The sequence below is a fragment of the Phyllostomus hastatus genome, unplaced genomic scaffold, assembly GCF_019186645.2.
Source record: "Phyllostomus hastatus isolate PE091 unplaced genomic scaffold, TTU_PhHast_1.1 phas_contig_34, whole genome shotgun sequence".
Taxonomy (NCBI): domain Eukaryota; kingdom Metazoa; phylum Chordata; class Mammalia; order Chiroptera; family Phyllostomidae; genus Phyllostomus; species Phyllostomus hastatus.
The window spans coordinates 31,388,577-31,413,820 of NW_025333857.1; the positions used below are offsets into that span (position 1 = coordinate 31,388,577).

The 25,244-nt window shown below is 36.8% G+C and overlaps 1 protein-coding gene across 8 annotated transcripts in view; it reads right to left on the bottom strand.

Annotated features, from left to right (window-relative positions):
• Positions 1-24,877, bottom strand: part of TRPM3 (transient receptor potential cation channel subfamily M member 3) — a 504,806-nt gene extending 479,929 nt beyond the window's left edge. For 4 of the 8 annotated variants that reach the window (XM_045840204.1, XM_045840203.1, XM_045840200.1 and 1 more), the window contains exon 1: positions 24,525-24,877. In XM_045840204.1, coding sequence (XP_045696160.1) covers positions 24,525-24,701 — 177 coding nt within the window. In that variant the 5' untranslated portion in view covers positions 24,702-24,877. The remainder of the gene's footprint in view (positions 1-24,524) is intronic. The other 4 variants (XM_045840202.1, XM_045840201.1, XM_045840206.1 and 1 more) reach the window with 3 other exon arrangements.
• Between the last annotated feature and the right edge of the window lie 367 nt (positions 24,878-25,244).

Consider the following 25,244-nt stretch of genomic DNA (forward strand, 5'->3'; position numbering starts at 1 on the left):
GCTATTGATTTTTATATCTAGTGACTTTTTCTTTAACTACTAAGAATTGCTGTGACTACTCTGCTAGGACTTGAAGGAGGAAGATCTCATCTAGAGTTAAATTTCTAAATGAAAATCATTAGGATAACCTGAGTCAGGAAACTGGTGAAAAAGCAAAGTACGTATTAGGTGCTGTGGAAACTTCCAGAGGCTGAGAGAATGAGAACCAGGAGGTGAGAAGCTAGCAGCACATCAGAACCCTCTCCCTCTCTGTGTGCACACGTAATTGAATGAAATGGTGAAGGAAGTACAAGAACCTAATGCAACCCTGGAAGGTTTTATTTATCTGGGGTGCTGCAATCATTACCTGTAAACAATAGTCCTTCATAATTTAACTTTAATTTTTGTCAGCTGGTGGGTGGCTTAATTTATGTTTCTGCAATTTGTATGAATGGGAAGATGCTATCTGGAACTATTTGAGAGGAAATACAATTTTATAATTCAAACATAATCAGAGTGTCTCTAGAATTGTTCTGGAGTAATGCGTTTAGTTATAACACAGCAGTCCCTTCATTAATCACATATATCATTTGGTTCAAAGTAGCTGGTGCTTCCAAGACAGAGGTGGGAGGAGAAATGAATGACTGTGACCTATCTGGCCAGAGCCCAGGTAACATTAGCAATTTCTGTGTCCTTCCTGACTCCGGCAGCTTTTATGGCTTGTTGTCAGAAAGACTCAAGCATGGGCTTGCTTTACAATGTTCGATTGTTCCTTTTTATACAAGGGCTCCATACTCAATGAAAAAAAAACCCCAGAAAAACTCAGAAAATATACAAGAAAATATAAATTGTCTGTAATTCTGTCCTATAAAAATATTAACACTTTTAGATACATATTTATATACACACAACTGGCCAACACACACACACAAACATACACACATGTATATGTAGTGTAAGTTAGGATATGTTTAATTTACACATCTGTATTTATTTATACTTAATATTATGTATACAAAATATATTGATATGTAAATATATACATTTTAGGTTCTGGGTTTTTCCAAACTTTTCTGAGCTTAAAGCAGATCTTTCTGATTCTCAGACTGTTTATTTTCCTATTTTTTTTTGATACCACTGATTTCTCCCAGACCAAAATATACACTGTATAAGAAAAACAAATTTCCCATTACTCAAGTTTGTGTGGTCCTGCATTTTAGCATTGAAAAGGAGGTCCCAGTGACAAGAGTGCTATACAGAAGAGAGATGATTATCCCAACATCATAGGTAACAAAAAACAAAGTACAGTTTTAAAAGACATTACCAACAAGTGAAGTATTTCCAGCTTTATCCCAACTGATAGATGTAGGGGCCAAGCGGTGGTTGGATACAATGAGCATCTGTCAAATATCAAGGGTGTTGTGAAGTTAGAGATGTGGAAAAAGGAAGGGATGCATGATTAGACCAGTGCAGTAAGGAAAAGATGCAGATAATAATGCTCCTTAAACCATTCAAGAATACTTAGGAATATCATGCTATAGAGCAGAAGAAAAGAGGATGTAAAAATTCACCCAATACCAGCATAGCTTCTTTGGTGCATGCTCACACCATGAGAGTTTCACTGTATAATCATGGCTCTGTCATCTATACTGGAATATGTGTAATATGTTTATTAATCTCCTATTATACCTTTTACAAGGGCCATGGGTCATGCCACTTATCCTCATGTTATTAACACAATCCCAAAGCAAAAATAATGAAAAGGAAAATAAAGCAACAACTAAAAATAAGGGCTAGAAATCAATAGCGTTTAGTGTGAACCTAGTGGCTCCTCAACATTAATTGATTTAGTGTGTAGGAGTTAAGAAAGTCTGTTTCACACTATCAATTAACTAGCAACACTTACAGAGAGATAAAGGAGCAGATATGTGTGGGAAAATAAACCAAATAAGGCTGCTGGTTGTTCATACTGGGGTTTCCTGGTTTAATGCAACGACTTTCACATACTATTCAGCTCAATAAAACTTTTCATAATGCTGGTAGGCGATGGGCCTATGCAGCAGTGAATGCTCCCCTGTCACTCAAACTGTTAAACAGATTTTTACTGCAGGTAATCTTAGACTGTCTGGATCATAGGCTAAGGGATAAAATTGGACCAGAGGGTCAGTTACATAATTCCTATTCCCCAGACCACACTGGCGTGGAAGTTGTAAATGTATGAAGGTAATTGTAGCATAATTCTCTCTTTCTAACCTCATCCAGAAGATTTCTAGTTCTCCTAAAATTTTTTCCATATATACCTTGGAGTTCCCTGGAGTTTTCAGTGGCCAGTGAACTTGTGACAGCATCTCACAATGATCACTACCTCCAGGCTCACCATTCTGGAAATGATACCCAAAGCAATGTTAGCTGGTACTTTCAATATCTCAAGCACTATATAGGAAAAGAGCTTCTCCCTCTCCTTACTATACTTAATTCATAATCCCTGTCTCCTGAAATGCACAGCTTATGTACAATGCTATATATCACATTACTCCTCCCCTCTGATGTAGGGCCTTTTTAATGATCCAAGCTTATATGTATTATATCTTTAGATGAGTTCTTTCTTAAACAGGTGGGGCAAACCCATTCATTGTATGGGCTATATTCATGTCAGAACAGAAAATCCAACTTAGGCTTCACCTAAGATCTATGCTGCATTTGTATATTTACTTTAAGCTTCCTTTCATTCATTTAATATCAAATAATAAGAGCTAATATTTATAGAGCATTTACTGTCTGTAAGGCCTTAAGTGTTTTATGTGAATTATGTTATTTGATCTTAATAACAGCTCTAGGAGTCAGGTATCATTATTTCCTTTACAGATGAGGAAACTGAGGTTAAATAGTTTAAGTAATTTACCCAAAGTTTCCAATGACAGGGATGATATTTGGGCATATGCAGTGCCTAAGGTAACCGGTATCTTTGTTGATATTTATGGAACCTATAGTGTACCAGGCAGTATACTGTAGTCTTTCCTGTTGTTTTTAACACTAGAAGTTAAATATGTCTTTAAGAAGTTTTACCTGACATAGCAGAGCCTCAGATCTTACTGGCCACACTTTAATGGACTAATATACATATTTCTGTGTTTCATCATTTTTATAAATATTAATTCCTTTTAGGTTTTTAAATTTTAATCTTTATACCCCAACTTTTGACTCCTTTCATTAATAAATCAATTAACAAATAAATATTCAATTGACTACAACGAGCCAGGAATTTTGAGTGAGGAAGATTCAAAGGCACCAAGTTAGTGATTTTACCTTAATGAGTATATAATTCTGAAGGCAACAGTCTCATACAATGAGAAAATAACAAACCATTGGACATTAGAAATAAAAAATTCTGAAGCCTCTGGTCTTGTTCCTTTACTATTATGCAGTGCTGGCCTCTGGAGGCAGAGTCTCTGAGTTCAAATTCTAGCTCAGTTACAATTGTTCCCTGAGCCTACTTCACTTGAAGATTAAGTCTTGTTCTGGCAACTGCAAATGACCAACACACTACTCCCCCCTTCTCTTTTATATTAATGGCAGGATTAAATACAATAACATATGTAAAGCAGGTAACATGCTACCTAGCATATTGCAATCATTTCCTAAATATTTACTACAATTGTCCTAAATGATTAAATAATAAGAGACTCCAAATATTTTCCTTCTGCATCAAAATCTGTGCACTGTTAGCCAATCTTATTTGTTTTGGAAGATGAAGTGTCATTTCTCACCCATTAGCTTATTCAACAAATATTTATTGTGTGCTCACTGTCAGACTTCTCCTTTCCAAGGAAAAGTATTTACCTCTTATTTTGACTGATTTTTTTCTTAAATCATGCTTGAATTTTAAATCTCCTTTTCTCTACTTACTCTTCTTAAGTGTCTAAAAGCCAAATACAGAGGGTTTCAACATATGATGGTTCAACTTTTAATTTTTGGACTTTACAATGGGGCAGAAGCAATATTCATGATATAGAAACTATACTTCAAATTTTGAATTTTGATCATTTTTTGATTTAGCAATATGCAGTATAATACTCTCCCATGATGCTGTACAGTGGCCACAAGGCAGAGTTCCCCATACTCTACATTGTACTGCATTAACAGCATTTTTGGATATTGTGTTTTCACATCCCATTATATCTACAAAATGCCCATCTGAGTCTCTTGATTTTGGTTACAAGAAGAAGAGGAAGGCAATTACAGATGCTCCTCACTTATCATGGGGTTACATCCTGATAATGTAAGTGTTCTGAGCACAATTAAGGTAGACTAGGCTAAGCTGTAATGTGAGGTAGGTTAGGTTTATTAAATGCATTTATTGTCCATGTATTTTCCATGTATTTTTATCTTAATAACAGCTCTAGGAATCAGGTATCATTATTTCCTCTATAGATGAGGAAACTGAGGTTTAAAGAGCTTACAGTGAGGTCGGGATATAGCCCCATCATAAGTCAAGGAGCATCTGTGGGCCCACATAACTTTCCTCTGGGACCACATAACTACCTGAAGTTCACCTACTAAGTTTCCTCTCCACCAGTGTTTATCCTCTTGAAATAGTATACCCATTGCCTTCCCCTGCTGCTTACTCATTTACTCATCCATTCAGAAAATATAGAATATCTATGACTTCAGTGATGTGTTAAGCAATAAAGCATGAATAACATATGATCTCATTCCTGAGGTGGTTGTGGATGTTTTGGTCCTTGATGAACTTGAAGAACTACAGTGGTTCTTCATTTAGTCACCCTTTATCTGCCAAATCACTCAACTCAAGAGTCTTTTCTTCAGTCTTCACTGACTTCCACCTATCAAGGAAGCCAATGTAAGAAAACCTGCTGAAGTAGTTGCATACAATTGTTAAAACTATTTCTAATGCCTAAAGGGAGGACTGCATTGTGTGTTTATGTGTAATTGAAGACAGACATAGAGGAGAAAACTGGTGAACACAGGTAGGGTGGCATGAGTGATTCTCCCAAAATTACTTCAAACTCAGTTAAGGAAACATAAAAAGTGGCACAGAACTATATCATCAAAGATAAATATCACAAAACACATGACCCATCTGAAGCAATTTGCTTAGGAAATAGAATAGATTTCTTCAAGGTAATGAATACTCGAGACCTCACTTCCTGTGAGGAAGAGAAAAGAACACTGTAAATGTGCTCTTTGTAGTCCTTTTGACCCAGTTTAGTCATTAGTTTAATATTCAAAGAGCATATGTGTCCTTTTCCCTTTAGGAATTTTGATGTTCGAAGGCAATTTAGGTCATTGGCTCCTGTGACAGCAATTCCCCTGTGAGAAAGCTATATTTAAGCATCCATATCTTGTATTATTGATAACATGAGGCCTGGGAAGTCCAACAGCTTACTCTCTGGGCTGATCAGAAGAAGCAATTAAATCAAGACTATTTTCTTTTATAAGGATATATGTGTGATTTGAACACCAAATCTGTGAGAGTTCTAGCATAAATTTCTCTGTTCAAAGATATTGTAAGCATCCCCTCCACACCAAAGGAAAATCAGAAACAACAATTATAAATACATTAAATTTTTGGTTCCCCACATGAATATTTTTATCTTGGTAGTAAATGGAATGAGTTATTTTAAAGGCAAAGCAAAACTCCCGTATGCTCTCAAATCCTTCCCCATTAAGTAAAGAGAATGACCTGCCCTTTGTTTCTATGCTGGTCTAGCTCCACTTGGGATTTTGGAGAGCTGGGAATACATTTTTATTCATCATTGTGATCCTAGTACCTAGTTCAGACTAAGCCACATAGCTGATTTCTGTAAATATTTGTTGAATACATTTCCCCTAAGAACATTTTAGAAATATGATGTAAATTCTAAAGTACTGAGCATTGCAATGAGGTTTTTCCTGTCCTAGCTCCTTCCACATTGCGCTCTTTTCCCTCAAGCCTACCCCCCATAGCTACACTGACCCACATGGTATCGCCCGACATGCCAGGCTCATTCAAGTGCTTTTGCTTGCATTCTGTTTTTCATCTGGAATGTCCTTTTCCTCAGTGTCTTCTTGTTGAAATCATCTTGTAAAATTTATACCGTCCAAATATGGATTTTATGGTTCCTTTTTCCTCAAGAAAAATTAATTATTTCACATACTGTTCTCTTATAATATCTGGAACATTTTTCTTTTATATTTTTATTAGAAAGCATTATGATTAATTGTTCATATCAATATCTCCCATCAGTTGGTCAGATCCTAGAGTGTAGAGATTATATAATTTTCATATTTGTATTGCTAATGCTTAGCATGGAGTTGAAACATTGCAAATGCTCAAAAGCATTTATTGAATTAAGTGATTTATGGTTCTCAGTCCAGCACATACACTTTGCTCTTTTCTGATAAACTGGTATTTATTATGCTCTCCCAAAATTTGTGTTTTATTTAACTGAATTTTGAGGTATAGTAAAAATTTTTTTTAAAAAACTAGTCAGAGAAGTTGTGTTTTAGTTTTTAGTAAAGATATTATTACCTCATATCCTCTTTTACATAAGAGGATTGTAAATAAGTAAAGAGGATAACAGCTTTGGTCATTTAAAAATACTTATCCCTTATAAATCACATGCTGAAATTTTTAATTGAATTCTGATTGTAACCCAAGTAAATACCCCAATTAAGTTTTCTTATTATGAAATAAGAGCTATTAAAAATGGAAAATGAAATAGGAACCTTAGAACAAAGTGAGGAGAATATTCTCTCTTATCATCTGAGTATCCTGTGAAAAGGAATCTTTCAACTTGATGAGGTCAAAATATGACTATGTATTTGAGAAGCCTACCAAATAAGGTCTGAGATTTCAGAAACCAAAGTTGTAAAAAAATTGTGAAATACTGGCACAGTAATCTTTGAAATTTACTTGCAACAGACCTCAAAAAAACAAAACAAGCCAAGACTCTGTCCCAAACACAAAGATCTTGCCAACTGTAGAGATTTGGGAGACAGTAAGTCTTCAAAAGCACCCTAAGTGGTCTAAGTGTAATTGATGAAGGAACTAGTTGTATTGGGCTGTGGGGACAGAGTACACTCACAAAAATATTCTTTTCTTCTCTTGAATTCCATGAAAGTTAACAGTAATCACTATACAAGTTTGCATTTCCAGCACTCACTATGGCATCTCATGCATAGTATATATCTGAGAAGTTTGGTGGAAATCGTGAATTCCTCACTCAGTTAACGACAGGCTATGTCCTCTCTCTGAAATGTAGACACTCACTACCCAAATAATAGCATAATCAGTAAAATATATTTAAAAAAAAACTCCATGGAATAACTATAGCTGAGAACAATCAGACTCATTTATCATCTTTTTAAGGGTGGTCATCACCACTAATATGAGTCTATCCCTAGTGATAAAGCCAATATTTTGTAAAATGTCCTCATGTTAATGTTAGCTGCATAAATCTGTAACCTACTACACCCCAATTTTCCTTAAAAGCCACAAGCACAATTGTTTTTATTTACAATTTGCAGCATCATGTTTCAAAACAGCAAAATGTGCCAGGCCCTATTCTCAGAACTTTATATAAAAAACATAACATGTAAACATGTAAAACCCATTTGTTTCTCCCAAATACATAGTGCAGGAATTAATATTACTCCTCTCTTTACTTTATTTAACATCACTCAGTTACAAATTCCTCATCTGAGTACTGGAAATAATATTACCTTGTTATTAAAGGTTCAGAGGATATAAATCATGAATCTTGGTTTCTAGATACAATAACAGCTTAATAAAAGTTCATTTTCTTTCCCCCATTCCTCAGTTTTACCCATACGTGTTTTGCTATTGATACTATTTTTTACAAATATTTTTACATGTGAAATTTAATATCACATTACTCATCAGGAAAATAAAAATTATAATACAATAGAATATAATACAACTATGCACCCATCAGAATGGCTAAAATTAAAAAAAAAAGAAAGACAATCCCAATTTTGGTGAGAATATGCAGCAATTGAAACTCTCATATGTTGTGTTAAGGGGTGTGTAAAATGTTATGAGCATTTTAAAAAACTCTTTGTCAAGTTTCTAGTAAGGTCAAATATATGCCTACTTTATAACCTAGCAATTTCATTTCTAGTATGTAACAAAACAAGTCAGTGCATACAATCATAAGAATGTTTATAGCACCTTTATTCATAGGGACCCACGTGGTGTCACCCAACATTCCAGGCTCATTCACGTGACAATGCTTTTGCTTGTATTCTGTTTTTCATCTGGAATGTCCTTTCCCTCAGTGTCTTCTTGTTGAAATCATCTTGTAAAATTTATACCGTCCAAATATGGATTTTATAGTTCCTTTTTCCTCAAGAAAAATTAATTATTTCACATACTGTTCTCTTATAATATCTGGAACATTTTTCATTATATTTTTATTAGAAAGCATTATGATTAATTGTTCATGTCAATATCTCCCATCAGATATTTCCCATGGGAAATATCTCAAATGTCAATTAACAGGAAAAAGGATAAAGCAGTATGGCATACTAGTAGAACATGATATTACACAGAACGATAGACAAAACAAAGTGGATGAATGTCAGAAATATTGTGTTGAATGGAAGAAGCCAGATATGAGTACATACTGTCCGATTCCATGATTCAAAATTCTAAATCAAGAAAAACTATGATAAGGTGATAAGAGCCTGATGGTGGTTACCTGGATAGCAGTGACCGTGGTGGTGCTGACCAGGAAAAAACATCAGGGGACTTTTCATGGTCAGGTAAATGAATACATCTCAACATGAGTGATAGTCACATAAGTGACTATACTTATAAAAAATTATTGAGCTTACAGTAAAACTTATGAACTTTACTGTATGTAAATTTATCTCAGTTTAAGAAACAAAAGAACATCTTGATGATGTTCTAAAGTTCACTCGCGTAGTTCACCTGTCAGAACCTTTTACAGGATGGTGGAGGGTCGCCATCCCAGAGAAGTTGGCTGCATTTGGACAATCTTGATGCCCACAGTTCAGGTGGTAGTTGCACGGGGACATGTCCAAATGCACACCTACTCCTTCAGTGATAGGCCATATCGACAACTAAAAAGCAAGCTCTCAATTTCATTTGCCTGCAAGTGTATAAAGTCCAAAGTGAAAGCAAGTCTTGTACAATAGCTTTTGTTTATTATAATTCTTATAAGGCCATTATCACTCCAAAGGAGGACATTTTAAAATGTATAAAACAGGAGAAAACATTTCTCCATAATGAGGCATTTTGCAAAGTTGTTTGGATATGAAAAATGAGTTTGCCAGGGGCACAAAAAACAAAAAACAAAAAGAAAAGGGAACATCCCTCCTACAGTGTAATACTCTTAATAAAGCATTCTGCAGCTGCTGAGCAATTCTTAAATGACTATTAAATCTGGTTCCCCTCTGCATTTGCACAGCTGGGGGCAATGGTTCCATCTCCAGAGCTTTGAGGCAGAGGGCAAGGAGGTGGCAGCATCACACTTCACTGGGGCAGCCTAAAGTGGGCAGACTGTTGAGTGAGTATGAGCTGCATATCAGAACTATATATATACACACATATATGTATATATATATATATATATATATGTATACATAACTATACATACATAACTATATATATATATATATATATATATATATATATGCATGCACACACAAAAAATATAAATATACACACATATATACCCTCATCCACCACCAGCAGCGGTCCTTTGCTTCACATCACTGTTCTCAACCCACTGCTCACCACAACATTCCCTTCACACTTGAAAGTTCAGCTTCCTTCACAGCACTTCCTCCACGAGCTGTGCTCTCAAGGGAGCCACCTTGCCTTTGTAAATGCCACTCTATTTATCTGGAGTATTTTTTCTACCCCAACTTCCTATAAATATTGCCTTTGATATTCAGACAAGGAGTTACATTTTCTGGTTACTCCCAGGCTGATTTTGGCCATCCTGATTTATACCCTCCAATATGAAAACATATGGCAAGCTGTGGTGTCATCACCAATGTACTCATCTTGTCTCCTTAACTTCATGATTAGCTCCTTTTGATTGGGGGCCTACTACTTTCCATTTCTCAATTTCTAGTACATTTGCTCTATTTCTGACACACAGCAATAGATGATTGTAGAACAAATAAGTGTGTGAACAATGAATAAATGTGGGAGAAAAGCTAATTTTATATTCTTGTTTTGTGAATTATTGTATAACTAAAAACAAAACAATACTCAGTTTGACAGAATTAAATGTATATGAACTTTTCCCCTTCAAAAGAACGTAGACAAAAACAGGATTATTCTGATTAAAACATTAGTCTCTCTTATATGGAACTCCTTTAAGCATGGTTAATTATTTTAAAAATCATAAAGCTTTCCTCATATTCAGTTTGCTGTCCCATTATTACTTCTAAGCAATGCGATTTTGCTTTCTTTTCTCAGGGATGTGAAATTGGGATGGTGCAATTTCATTCAGCCAGCAGAGCTGACAAACCCACGAAAAGCTTCATAGGACCTTTCAGCAGCGGTGAAACCATAAACAGTGGGGGAACTTGAGGCATTTAAGGGGACATTGGAGCTCATCACACCATCTTGTAGTGGGACTCTAAAAGCATTTCTTCTTGATTTCAGTGTGTTCCCCCAATAGGGGAGAACCTACTATTTTTCCAGGCTCTCTATGCCTCTTATCAGAAGTTTTGTCTCTATAGTACCCCTAAAATCAGGTACTATAGCTGGAGTTCATTTCCTCCTGCCCATATTAAGGAAGCATGTACACTAATTGGTTATCTTCACTTGTAGAGTGAAATCTTAGTTTTGGATTACTAGCAGGACCTTTTAGGCTTGGGTGGCTTTCAGAACCATTAAGCTATTGTATGTCTAGGGGATTCATGCTAACTGAATTAGCTAAGCTTTGTGCCTACATCTTTGCTAAGAGTCTGTTCCCACCCACATTGCATATTCAAAGAAGGGGTCTCAACAGCCAGAGTTATATGTGGTGATTTAATTTCTCTGACCTTAGCTATGCAGGCAAGGGTGGTTATCTGACCAAACCTGATTCAATGACATTCCTCAAGAGTAGGGGGAAGACAGACTGATAAGATGTAAGGAATACAACTGCAGGATCATATAGAACTGGACACTGTGGCAAGTGTCAGTGAAATATAGAGTAAGAGAGGAAGCTGTTCTACCAAAACAACAACAGTATAGAGTTGATGAGCCAAGACACTCTAGGGCCAAGTAACAGAGACGCCTCGATCTCTGTGTTGCCTGGCTGTATTTCCATGCCAGTTTCTGAGTATCCTAAGGAGAAGCCTTAGGGGACAATTTTTATTTAAGTTAGCATGACCATTTCTCTTATTTGTAAACTATATTTAAAAGAGTAATTCTAATGTAACTGTAACAATGATTTATGCAATGGTTAATTTTATATGTCAGCTCATCTATGCCACAGTGCCCAGATATTTGGCCAAGCACAATCTGGATATTTCCAAGTGGGTGTTTTTGGATGAGATTTGCATTTAAATTAGTGGTCTTTGGGTAAAGCAGATTGCCCTCAATAATGTGGGTGAGCCTCATCTAATTGGCTGAAGGCATAAACAGGAAAGAAAGGTTGGCCCTCACTGAAGCAGAAATTCTCAAGTTGACTGCATTTGAACTTCATCTACAGCAGTAGTTATTCCTGTTTCTACAATAGACTGCCTTTGAACTCTAACTGCATCTCTTTCCTCAGTCTCTGGCCTGCCAGTCTCCACCAGCAAGTTTTAGATTTGCCAAACATCTACATTCATGTGAGCTGATGGCTTAAAATAAACCTCTTGATTTACATATGCACACGTATTCTATTCATTCTGTTGTCTAGAGAACCCTGACTAATACAACTTATAATAACTACAAAGTATAGTTATACCTAAATAAAATATATTCCCTAAATCCAAATTACTACAAAAGACAACTTAAATTTTGTTTATTTGCATTGCATCATTTATTTTATTTGCATTGCACCATTTCTGTTTTATTAGGTTGAAAGAAAAGAACTCATATTTACTGAATACTGAATATTGTGTATGCCAGTGATTTTCAATCTTTTTCATCTCATGGCACAGATAAACTACTAAAATTCTGGGGCACAGCAATTTTTTGCTGATCTGATAAAAATAGATAAATATTTAATTCATTCACACCAGACATCTATTGCTGTGTTGGCTGTTATCCTTTTTTTTTTTTTTTGACAATCTACAGAAATAGAGGTCAGTGTCCCTGACTAAACAGGTATTGCATGTTTTAAATATCCTTGCAACACATGTGAAAATTGCTGGTATATGCCAACACGAAACATGTATTAAGTTCTGAACAATACAAAGCAGTATTTTTATTTAATTTATAACCAAGAAAACTCAGCTGCAGATAAGTTTTGTATCTTGCCAGTGATCACTTTGAGAATATGCCTTTTAATTCTTTTTTGTCAAGTACCCAAAAAATCCATGTCTTTGTATTGTGAGTACATAGCTCTGTAATCTAGTTGGGTTTCACATTAAAAGAAAGTTAAAGGAGGGGGACTGATGCAAGATGCAGAGAAGTACAGAGAGAGAATTCCCTCTGTTTGGAATGAGAAAAATCCACTAATACATGGCTTAACCTATCTGGTTAGCTAAAGAGAGGAGTAAATTTGTTTATTATACTTATTTCACAGGCTGCTATGAAGTTCAGTTCATTTTATATAAAAGAAAGGTACTCTACAGATTAGAAAGGACTTTTCAAATGTTACATTTTAATATCATTTAACTTTCAGCCTCTGTACATTTTGGTACAGTTTGTAAATGATAACATTTTTGAAGAACTGAGACATTCTTATTTTTAGAGAAATAGAAGTATACCTAAGATATACTAAATGTGAGTTACACTGTGAGGCAGCAAGCCCACCACACACTGCTCCCCAGTGAGCACGAGATGATGTTATATTTATATAAATAATTTACTCTAAGCTCTTTCAGTTATCACAGTAATCTTAAAATAAACAGGGCCCTCGTGGATTTCTGTCATTCCTACTTAATCCAAGAATGTGACAGCTATAAGGGACCTTAACGGTCATCTCACAACTGGCAAACTGCAGTCCGCAGACCAAGTTCCACCGGCCCTCTGTTTGTGTACAGACAATGAGCTAAGAACAGTCTTCACATTTAAAAATGCTTGAAAACAATGAAAATAAGAATATTTTATGATGTCACATGAAGTTCTAATATCAGTTTGTCTTTATTCAGGCTGCTTTTAAAAAAATACCACAGACTGGGTGGCTTATAGAAGCAGAAATGTGTTGCTCACAGTTCTGGAAGTTCAAGATCAGAGTGCCATAACAACCGAGTGATGGCCCTCTTCTCCACGATGGACTTTGCCTTGAATCTTCACATGGTGGAAGGGGCTAGGGTCCCTGAAGTCCCTTTTACAAGGCACTAATCCTAGGGGTTCTATCCTCATGACTTAAATCCCTCCCTAACACCCTACCTGCTAATATCATCACCTCTGGGGAGTTAGAGTGTCAACATATACATTTTCAAAATATGAACATTCAGACTATAGCACAGTGTTCATGAATACATTTTATTGGAACACAATTACACTCCTCTGTTATATGTTGTCTATGATTGCTTTCTCAAAATACAATAGCAGAGTTAAATAGTTTTGACAGAGACTGTATAACCCACAAATCCATTTATAATGCCTTTTATTTTTAAAAAAGTTTGCCAACCCTGATCTAACCCAATTCTGTCATTCATAGATGAGAAAACTGAGGCATTGAAAGATAAAACTATTCTAGGTAACTCAACGAGGATATTAATTATTTAATTAATTAATTAGGGCTAAAATCTAGTTTTGCAGTTCATTTTATCATGCTGAATTTAATAAAATTTAGCTTTAATTATACTAATCTTTAAATTAAAATACATGCCTCTTTGTACTAATTACTGGATTTACCTCAAACTCTTTGATTGCTCACATAAGCTAACTTCATACAAAAATTCATCTTGATAAAGTAAAATATTTTCATCATTTATTCATTGAAATGAATTTATATTATATTATTCTTCAATAGTTCTAAATAGAAGTTATTATAGAACAAAATATGGGTAAAACTTTAGTATTTTACTTGATATATCAATCAAGTTAAAAGATTCTCTGCTTTTAATTCACAAGGCAATAACATATGAAACATTCAAACACTTTCAGAATGTTTGAAACATTCAAACACTTTCAATTTTCTTACAAGAGATGATTGACAATAAGATGAGAAGTAATTCCTTAGTCATTTTGTGTGTAGTGAATAGAACTAGACCAGTTATTTTCCAAAATGTAAGCTAAATTTCGGTCTCTTGTAAAATTTTAAAAAAAGTGTGTCTAAAGTTAAAGCATACCATTCACATCACTAGGAAGTCTCTACTGGGTTTCCAGTAAAATCAATTACCTACCCACCCTTTAAAATACATCTTGAAGATGAAATGCTTAAAGTAGTGGTTCTCAGCTGGGGTAATTTTGCCCCCCCTCCCCAAAAATATTTGTCAATGTCTTGATCCTTTTTTGATTGTCACAATGGGAGGTGGCAGGGAGGTCCTCCTGATGTCTAGTAGATAAAGTTGAAAATTATTGCTAAATGTCCTACAATGCACAAGACAGCTAGCCCCCACAACAAATATTAATGCAGCCCAAAATATATGTAGCGCTGAGGTTGAAAAAATCTATTTTAAAGGGAACTCATTAGGCTAGCCCAAAGCATTCAACAACTAGAAATTAAACCACCAGATTCTAAATGTTTACATCATCACTTATTAATGAACTAGCACTGTAGAGCAAATATTTTCATGGATGTTCGTATGACAGTTCATTTTCTGAAATATCTTTATTAATTTCTTTCTTCTAGCAAAGAGATGTATCTCTTCTAGCATTGAGATTATGCCAAAAATAATTTACTATCTTGTTTTCTAGTCATATCCATCATTAATCTTAACCAACATGCAGTAAGATAATTTTCTAATGATTCTGATATCTTTCATAAAAAATTTATTTTGACTTCAGTCAATTTTCTTCCCAGTAGGAACCTAATAAACTAACACTTCTATTTGACTTTTATCCATGATACCTGATACAGCAAAATTACCTAATGTGAAAACATAAAAACATAATCTAAGTCACATTTACCCTTAAATGGAAATGCCATTTCCACTTATGCTAGATATGTCAATAGGATTGTGTCTACATGGTTACCTCTAGACATTGGCAAAAGGCTATTTAAAGGATACAGCAAGAATGGCTCAGCAAGATTACCAATGTAGTTTTTCTTCCAATAGTACTTACTCTAATTCATAGTGTAACCCAGCCAACAACATTATTAAAGGTAATATATTAAAGTCTCTTAGAGCACTAACTTAAGGAATGCCCTCTCACCAACATAATTAATAGATGAGGTAATATCAATCTCTTTCAGTAAATATTTTCAAAACAGACATCTTGTGCTACCCTACTTCCAACTTCTTCCTTCAGTAAGTATTGGTTATGTATTCAGTTCCTTAACTCAGCTTTCACTTTGGCGAACCTAAGAAGTGCAGGGTGGGGCAAAAGTAGGTTTACAGTTATGAGTACACAAAATAGAGTTTACTCTTGGATTATTATTTATTATTATATTATTTTCTATATGAACAACTGTAAACCTGCTTTTGCCCAACCTGGCATATCACCTCAAGCTCAAGTATTCTTTAATTCGACAAAAGGCCAAGACCCTATAATACCATTTGGTTTTTCTAAGTAGTGACTTTGAAGAGCTGCATCAAGAGCACAATTATCCATCTCCTCCAACATTTATGTATTTAAGTGCAATTCATCTAACACTCAAAATGTCTCAGGTTCTCTGCTAAAAGCTGCACACACTAACTTGTCTAAGACATAATTTCCTGACTTTAAGATCTTCAGATGATATAAAAGACCTAATAATGCTACAACATGCTAAAAACAAAGATAGAAGCACCCACTGACTTTTGTGGCCATGCATATAAAAGAACTTTATCTGGTTTTGGAGACTGAGGGACATTTTACCTTAATTCATCCAGCTCACCTGAGTTAAGTACTAAACTATGGGCAGGAGTTAGGTAGAAGAAGGTGTCGTTCATATTTTCCAGGCAGTTAAAACAGCTTGTGCAAAAAGCCCAGCTTTATGGAATTTCATGACTTGAGGAAAGGAAAAACAAAATATGGAGGCAAAGAAATAAGCAGAGGACAGATCACCAAGGGTCTTATATAGCAAGGAGCTTAGATTTTATTTTATGGGAGAAGGAGAAATGAAGAATGTCAAACATGGGAGCATCCTGATCTTACTCTCATTTAAAGTGAACCCTTCTGGTGGCTGTGGGAAGGGTCAATTTAAAGTAGACAGCTGCAGTGTTTTAGGCCCAAGAAAAAGAGAGACTGATGTTGGGAACTAGGAATAGACAGAAGGGGTAGATCAGACACATGTTTATGAGGAAACCTGATAGATTTCTGATAGATTTCAGGTTTCTGATAGAAATCTGATTTGTTTGATTATGTAAGGGTTATGAAAGCAAACAAAGCAAAAGGCATAAGCCCAGGTCTTCCAGTCTGGGCAACCTGGTAGACGGGTGATTCTAGCAATTGGGAAACGGTATCCAGGAAAAGCAGCATATGTGAGAGAGCTTCTTAAGTTCAGCAAAAGCCAAATAATTAGGACAGAGGATAGACTTAGTGCTCTTCCTTTGTGGCAAAGTTTTTCTGCCTTCAACCATCACTAGTTAAGTGTATGATCCCTTGAAGTAAACAAGAGGTTTATATGCCATCTTTTCTTCTAATTCAGGATATTACCTATCTGCTATACATTCCTAGCACCTAAATGAGTTTTCCTGCATGATCCCTTAGGAAACAATTAGGTAAGTCATTCAATGTTCCATGAATAAGGGGACTTTCAAGACGTGGAAACATTATGAGCCTATATAGATGGATAAAAATATTGGGTACTCAATTTTTAAAAATAAAAATTAGATATTGAGGTGTGGTCATGCCAGAGGCATAATTCTAATAAGCCAATGTGTCTTTACTAAAGTGTCACACTTCAGAAGAGATAGTCTCAAATGATAGAAAGCATAAGGTTCATCTGGGTTGCTTGTTAAAATGTAGAGCCACACTTTGAAAAATCCTCCTTTAAGAGCTCATTTTGAGGGACAAATGTTCTTCCAAGTAAAGCAATTCAATACATAAAATGTTGCTATTAATGGATTTATAAGCAATAAAATTCTCCCTTTGTCTACCTATCATCTATTTGCCTATTAATGAAAAAACCTTGAAAAGTCTTTAATTATTAGGAGGAAAAGGAGCAACACTTACCGACGCTATCCCTAGGCAGCAATGCCCATACCTCTGAAAGCAGAGTTAGACAGGAGCCACTGGTGGGAAAATTCCTAAATGCTTTCCAACATAACTTGTAAGTAATAAATCTAAAAATTAAATGTCCCCTTCCTTGGGATTTTGTTATACCTGCCCCACCCCACCCATCAGTTACGGCATTGTATCTTTCTCATGTGCTCAGGAGCCAATTTTTTTTTTGGTTCAGCTAAATTTTCCACATTTATTATTCAATACTAGGTATTGTTTAAAAAATGTTTAAATATAAAATCAATTTTAACTTTGAATGTGGTGTTCCAAACAAAAGCCCTGGATGTTCTCTTTCTCTTCCTCCCTGTCCAGAACCTCTTTCTTCTTTAGTTTCTGAAAACTATAGGGTAGAGCAGGTAGGTAGGGGGGATTTCTACCATTGAGGGCATCAAGAATAGCTGCTTTGGCCTTGGCCCCCAAGTGAACTGGCCACTTCTTACTCAGTACTATCACATACCATTGGAATGTAAGGGGCACACACTTGAGTGACCACTGCAATTCCAAGGGCCATTACAGGGAACGTTAGATAAAGCGGGCAGGATGCTGCAGAATCTTGGTCATGGACACTATCTTTGGGAGCTCATATCTCCATGCAAATTTAATAGATTAGAAAAATCTAAAATTGTATGTCACATGACTAAAAAAAATCATGAAAATATTCAGAGAAATACGTAAACAAAAATTTTAAAATACAGACAAACATTCCTTCAGATTATCATGTTAGGTCATCTACAAACCAAAACAGGGCAGCTGAACTCAATTTACTTCTCTACCTGTAAGTGATCTTTCATGACTAAATTTTGAAAACCCACGAACTGTTTACTTAGAAGCTTTTGCTCTCGCTACTGACGGACACGTGATATGTTCTGCCTAAATGCCAGCATAAGAGAAGGCATTTGGTCGGGTTTTTCCTTCAGCTCAGCTCAATCCATGGCAGCTTTTCTCAATGTGTGGTCCTTCCGAGAGCTGTTTGTTCACAACAGAATCACTGGAAGAGCTTGTTGAAATGCAGAGTCCTGGGCCTACCACCGACCTACTGAATCAGCACCCCTGGGTTGGGCTTTAATGTTTACTTTGCCTACAAGCTCCCTAAGTGATTCCTAAGCATTCTTAGTATTTTATATGTCATTGATGTGTTTGTTCAGTCCTTTGTTCTTCCATAAACATTTGCTGAATAGTTTTGTTAGCCACAGTCTTTAAAACTCTTTTTCATGTTAGATAATGGAGAAGGAAAAAGGATGTGATCTGGTTGCCTGTAGATGACCTCAGAGCCAGTTCAGTTACACCAAGGGATGGCAGGGGGGATGTGAAGCCACTGTGGACAGAGGCAGTGCTTGCTTTCCCTGCAGGAAGTCATCTACCAGGAAGGCAGACCCTTTCCCTGGAGATGAACCTTGCCCTATATTACTGTGGCTCCACAGTCATCCCAGAGCCAGGTGGCCCTGGACTTGGACCTCCCAGCTACATCCTCCCTCATTCCCCAGTGACCACACACTTTCATTCTTTCCTCCACAAAGAGGGCATCAGAAGACCGAGTTCTCTGGAGGGACAGGAAGGTTTCTTGTTGCCTCAGGAATTTCCTTCAGACTGCTGGAGGAACATTTCACAAAAAGGCTAGTCGCGTGGTCACTGTTCAGCAGTCTGAGTCGAAGCCACCATTTGAAACACACCAGATACATTTTCTCTCTCCGGGGTTTTAGTTTGGGCACATTTTCTTCTCTTTCTCTCATTGTGTTAAAGGGAATCTGAGGCTGGTGTGCTGAGATGAAGAAACAAAAGTTTCTTTATTATTAGGCCCTTAAATTTTCCCCTAACAATACAGTGTGTTTTCCTAAAAACAATTTGTTCTTCAAGGTTTCCATCTCTAAGGCACTTAGTGGAGTTAGTTACTAACAAGTTCCCTGACCTCACTCACCACCATTCACCAGCACATCTAGATATATTAGGTGTGTGTTTCTGTTCCTGCTGCAGAAACTGGTTTATTGCTATTATTTTACCTGCCATGTAAAGATTCAGAATTTTAGATATATAAGGGAGACTTTGAAAGTCCTAAATTTAAAACACAAATTTAAATGAATCTCAGTATAATTGCTTTCTAAGAGACCATGAAAGAGAAGTCAGTTTCTGGAATGCCTGACATAAACTACAGAAAACAGGCCCAATTCATTTTGTCATTAGGTTATTGCTATGCTTAAGAGACAATATAATGGATATTGATTACTATTGCATGTAATTGCAGAAGTAGAAAACACTGGTACTTGCGCAGAATTGGTGATATGAGTGCCTAACTTGATCACTATTCTTTCCATTATTTCCCTGGTGTTACCTAGTTTACATCCATTAATCCTTTGGATAACACAAACGAGAGATCAGAGGAAAAAAAATAAAACAAAATTCTAAGTTATTTTTTTATACTGGATTCCAAAATACTACAAGTTTAATATGCATTAGGAGTTGTTTTGTAAGAAATCAGGGTATAAATTGCAAAAGTACAATCTTAAGAAAATTAGAAGTGATATTGCTGAATATATATGATGTACTTCAAAGAGGTCCTCTACCGAACACTCAGTGGGGCTCACATACTCATCAATGATACGGAATTGTATTTCTCACTTCTGTCTGAATCCCATTAAAATCAGTGACGTACTTTTTCTAGCTCACAAAAGAACTACAAAGTGAGAAGTTCTGTCCTTTCTTCTCAGGACCTTTATTCTCAGACAGTGGGACCCCCATCCAAACAGGTGACAAAAAGAGAAATTGAGAACTTATCCTATATTCTTCTTTCCACCACAGTTAATTAATTCAATAAGGCCCCTTTAAATTTACCTCCATTACTATTGCCTTAGCCCAGGTCCTCATCAATTCTCCAGGCTTCTAATCTAATCTCTTGGCTTTCAGGCGCACCACCTCCCATCCATTCTAGACATCAAACCCAGAGCATTGTACTTGATACCTGAATTGGGTGGTTACCTCCTTGCTCAAATCCCTTTAATGACACTCTGGAGCTTCCATATGATGATCAAATGCCTTAGCTTGGTAGACAAGGCACTCTATGATTTAAACAACCCTGTGTATTATTTTAGTCTTTATTTAATATCTAACCCAATTAATATCTGTATTATTAATATCTAATCCAATTTAACTATTTTTAGCCCCAATTAAGTATTCTCTTCAATGCCCACAGAGCATGACAAGCTTCAACACAGGGAATCACAACATTGGATCTAAGTCAAGGATACCAAGCTACATAAGGACACCAAGCTACAGAGAGTAGTAACTTTACAGAGAGAGCAGGTTAAGTAACTTACCTAAGGTCACACAGCTGGTTAAGAACACAATGGAATTAGAACCCAATGTTTAGCCTTAACTCTTAATGTCTTTCTGACATTGCTTAAAGTGAGCAAAATAATGCTGTTTCTCAGAATAAAACTTTGAAAATCCTAAAATCACACTAATCCTTTGATCTTTACTAACAAACTGGCTTTAATATGTATATACAAAATCTGTTACAAGTATAGAGCTTTCCTTTTACCCAATGTAACCTATTTTTCAGAAGTCTTCCCTTTAGTAAGTCCACCAAGACTTCAATAGAGAGAAAGCTCTCTGCCCTAAGATTAATCTTTAAATTCAACGTTACCAAAATAAAATCTCCCAAATAAAACAATGGCAGAGACAGATCTGATAATGAATATAAGCTAAGAATTGCCTGTCACTGAAATAAACTTGACTTTTTGTGATTAATAGCAAGATGAAATCTTGAAACACATAATAAGGATAAAGCAAACAACCAAAGAGAAATATCTTGGAAGGGGTCCTCTTTGAAATCTATCTGTTACAAAACAGCTTTTGTCTTTTGGCTATCATCATCAGGTGCCTATTCAGATATTCATTTTGAAATCATATACCCAAATGCAATCCCAAATTCAAAATTTGAGTTGGTTGGCATGTTCAAAATTTGCTCAAAATGAGGTGTTTTCAGGAGGAATAAGCAGTGTATCCCAACAACCATTGGGTTAATTCATCTTCAGCTGATGGCCTTCCCCTTCTGAGTCTTTAGTATCCTGTTTCTATTATGAAGTGAGAAATACAGGAAACAGGATTATGGAGCCATTTCCAAACATTAGCATGGTACTGAAAAAAGTTAGCAAAGAAATACAGATTTTCAAGGAAAGGATGGGGAGGGAAATTGGCTTGAGCCCAGTCTGTCAGAAATGGTGAGTGATCTGGGTTTAGTGAAGTCTAGTCATGTCATCACACCCTGTACTGAACTTACTGACAAGTCAGGGCACCAGAAAGGGCAAAACACATCAGGAAAACACTTGGAAGAGGGACACAAATTACCTGTTGAATAAGAGAATTTGGTTTGTTAGCTTTGATTTCAACAGACTCTTGGATACCCAGAGAATCCATCCATCAAATTAATGTGGTGATGGGAGTGTGGGGGAGATAGAACTGGAGATTGTGAGGAGAGGAAGGGAGCAGAGAGTAAGGAAAGAATAGTAAGGATTACCACTATTAAATATTTAATTTCTGGGCTAAACCAGGAAGAACACTGACCAAAAGATGCGAAAGATTACTCAGGAATTTTCATTTTAATTGAAATATAAAAACCAGGCAAGTATACATAGGGACTAGTGAAGCAAAGACAGGACAGCAACAACCGAGAGGGAGGAAATATTATTTAGCATTCATCTCTGGAATGTAAATACCACAATTACTCATATACAAAAGCAGTTTTAATTTCTTTCTAATTACTACTGAAATAATTTGTTATCACTTTATTTTTTTTATTTCTTTTTTCATCCTCATCTGAGGACATTTTTGTATTGCCTTTATAGAGAGAGGGTGGTGGGGGAGAGAGAGAGAGGGGGGGAGAGAGAGAGAGAGAGAGAGAGAGAGAGAGAGAGAGAGAGAGAGAGAGAGAATCTATCGTTTGCCTTCTTTTCTCACCCTGCCCAGGGATTGAACCCAAAACCTGAGTATTTACCCTGACTGGGAATCAAACCTGCAGCTCTTCAGTCTACAGGACTACACTCCAGACAACTGAGCCATACTTGCCAGGACACTTTATTATTATTTTTTAAGAGATTGAAATATGCTCTATATCAGAAGTCTCCTAGGATAGCTATGATCTTTCAAAAATCCAGATGTCATTTGGAAAAGAAGTTCTCTAGTAAAACACATCCTGTTTTTTGGATATTGAGAAAATTGGAAGGGTACTACTTTGTTGGATGAATTGTTATAAATCACCATGTTAATAAAGGGTGTTAATAAAAGATGGTAGGGTTGAGCTGTATGCCAACAACATACTGGTGTAGTATTGACAACGTCTGATGATAAAGAGCACAGACAGTACTTTCAATTAAAAAGATGACAGGTTTTCGAAAAATATTCTGTCTCAGACAGACACTTCCTTGTTGGTTTTGTGGCATGTAAATGATGAACAGCATTTCCCATTAAACAACTAGAATGTTAATTAATTAAATGCTATCGAGGGTGATATGTACACACCTGTTAAGATCATTGTGTAAGTTAAAAAGAATCATTTTAGGGTAAAGCCAATGACTGGCTTTAACTGAAAAATGGTTCCCATTGTGCATCAAATTACTAGAATCAATCTTCACTATCATAGTTGGATTTGCCATGACATCCTTTGCCCCAGACCCTTGGTTTGGTAGTGATTCTGGAGGAAAATTTACATTCCTTGGTTAGTTCCCTGGTCTCATGATTTTTCATGCCCTATCCACACGTGGTTCCAATACAGGAAAAGCACTTATATCCAAGAAAGGTTCTCTCCCATTCCCCATCTTCAAACCTGCTTTTCCTCCTGAATACTCTTTTAGAGAAGAAAACCATCACCATGACAACGATACGATGGGGGTTTGTTCAGGACGTGGGGATAGTTTGTGTTGAACAGAATAAGGAAAACTCAGAAGGTGGGTAATAAATACTCTATTGTGAAAAGCCACTTAGTTATACAGAACTAACTGTCCACATCAAACTTGACTCAACCAGAACACTGTCCGGGGGTGGGGGTGGGTGGGGGACACACATTGCTAGTGTAGTCTGTTCAGGGCTAATTCTTTCATCTTTCATTGTGGCTGATTGGACTCAATGTCCAGTGGTTATTAAATCAAAATATCATATTAATATGGAAAAGAGAACTTTACCTTGCCTTTTTAACTTCTAGTGGCTGTGGGATATCCAGAGATTAGCACTTTTCTAAAATAAATGTTACCATAGTCTCATTTTCTGGGGGAAAAATACTTGCTTTCTGTACCTTTTAAATTTTATTTGTATTTTTTCCCTACAAGGCAGATGATGAAGGCAAATGATTATGGAGTTGTGGGGGCTTCTTCAGTACCTGTACTGTATTTGCTTCTACAAAGAGGAGCGCTGCAGGCACAAGGTAGCAATCCTAGCCCAGGTGTAGCACCATTCTTTTGTGTATCTCAGAGCTTGAGGGAGAGCTCGACGCATACATTTAGTGTATATTTAACAATACTTTCCCACTACTGATTTCTCTGAGGAGACTAAAATTATCATGCTGTTTAAAAAAAAGATAAAAGAACACCAAAAAAAGTCACAATCTCCTGAGGTTCATTCTTTGTCTTTACCTGAGCAACCACCTAAGGACACAGGACTTTTAAAATAATGAGGAGAATCCTTTGTTCTCCCAGGTTCCATTTAAAGGGAAACTGGGTCGAAGGGCTTCCCCAGGGAAGGGGGGAAAAAACCAAACAAACCTTGGAGCCAAACACAGGAGAGTAAAAGATTTCATTCCCACCCGCCCAAAGAAGTTAATTAATTCTATTTAAGGGATATCTGGGAGGGGTAGGGGGAAGCACTCAGGAAGCCCATTTTCTGGACTATAATCTTGTTCTCTAATGTGGCTCAGACCATCATCTCCTCCCTGACACCATGGAGTAGGGTACACTGAAAACCTCTCTCAAGCCACGGGCAACAGAGCCAGCATTGCATGCATTTCTGCTCCCCAAAATGTGCGCCCTGGCCCAAGTAAGAAGTTGGGTATTGACACCTGGAAAGCACAATTAGAGCCATTCAAAGCAGCAAGTTACAGTACCTTAAGAAGTCTGACAGATGGGAGAAAGGCTGCGTGGCACAGCTTCCGGATGGTCCAGTTTAGGGGTCGAGGAGCATCAGTCTGATTCATGACCCCTTCAAAATTCCACCGGAAAAAACAGAAACTGCAAACCTGAGTGATGCCTAGAAAATAAATGGTCCCCCACGCCCCTGGCATCCCATGGTCATGTCCACATCTGCAAATTCCATTAGGGCAGAGGCTTCCTGGAACTTGGGAGACTAGTCAAGTGGCGGTGCCTGAGCCACTGAACCTTCTTGAGAAAGCCACCTCCCCTCTGCCTGCAGCCGTGCTCATGCATACCAAATGTGGCTGAATGGAGGCACACTGCCTGCTGCTTCGGGAAGCGGATGCACGGTTTTGAAGGAGAGGGGCAGCCTGCAGGAAACAGCCTGTGGTCGGAGTCAGAGCAGCCTGCTCAGAATGCGCGCTCCCTCTCCTGCTCTCCTCCCCGTAAACGCAGGGCAGGCATTGGGGGAGAACCTGGGCCATTTGCTCTGCTTGCTTGGTTTGGGGGGGAGCCAGGAAGAGAGGACAAGGGAACATCAATAAAGCCAGAATGGGGAACTTGCACTTTCTTGCACAAAGCATCTTTGAGGGGCTGGAAACTGGCACAGGGGGAGGGGCTAGGACACAGGGAGAAGGGATGACTCCGAATGATAAGATAAATACTTTCCTTTTGATTTATGTGACAGAATAAAT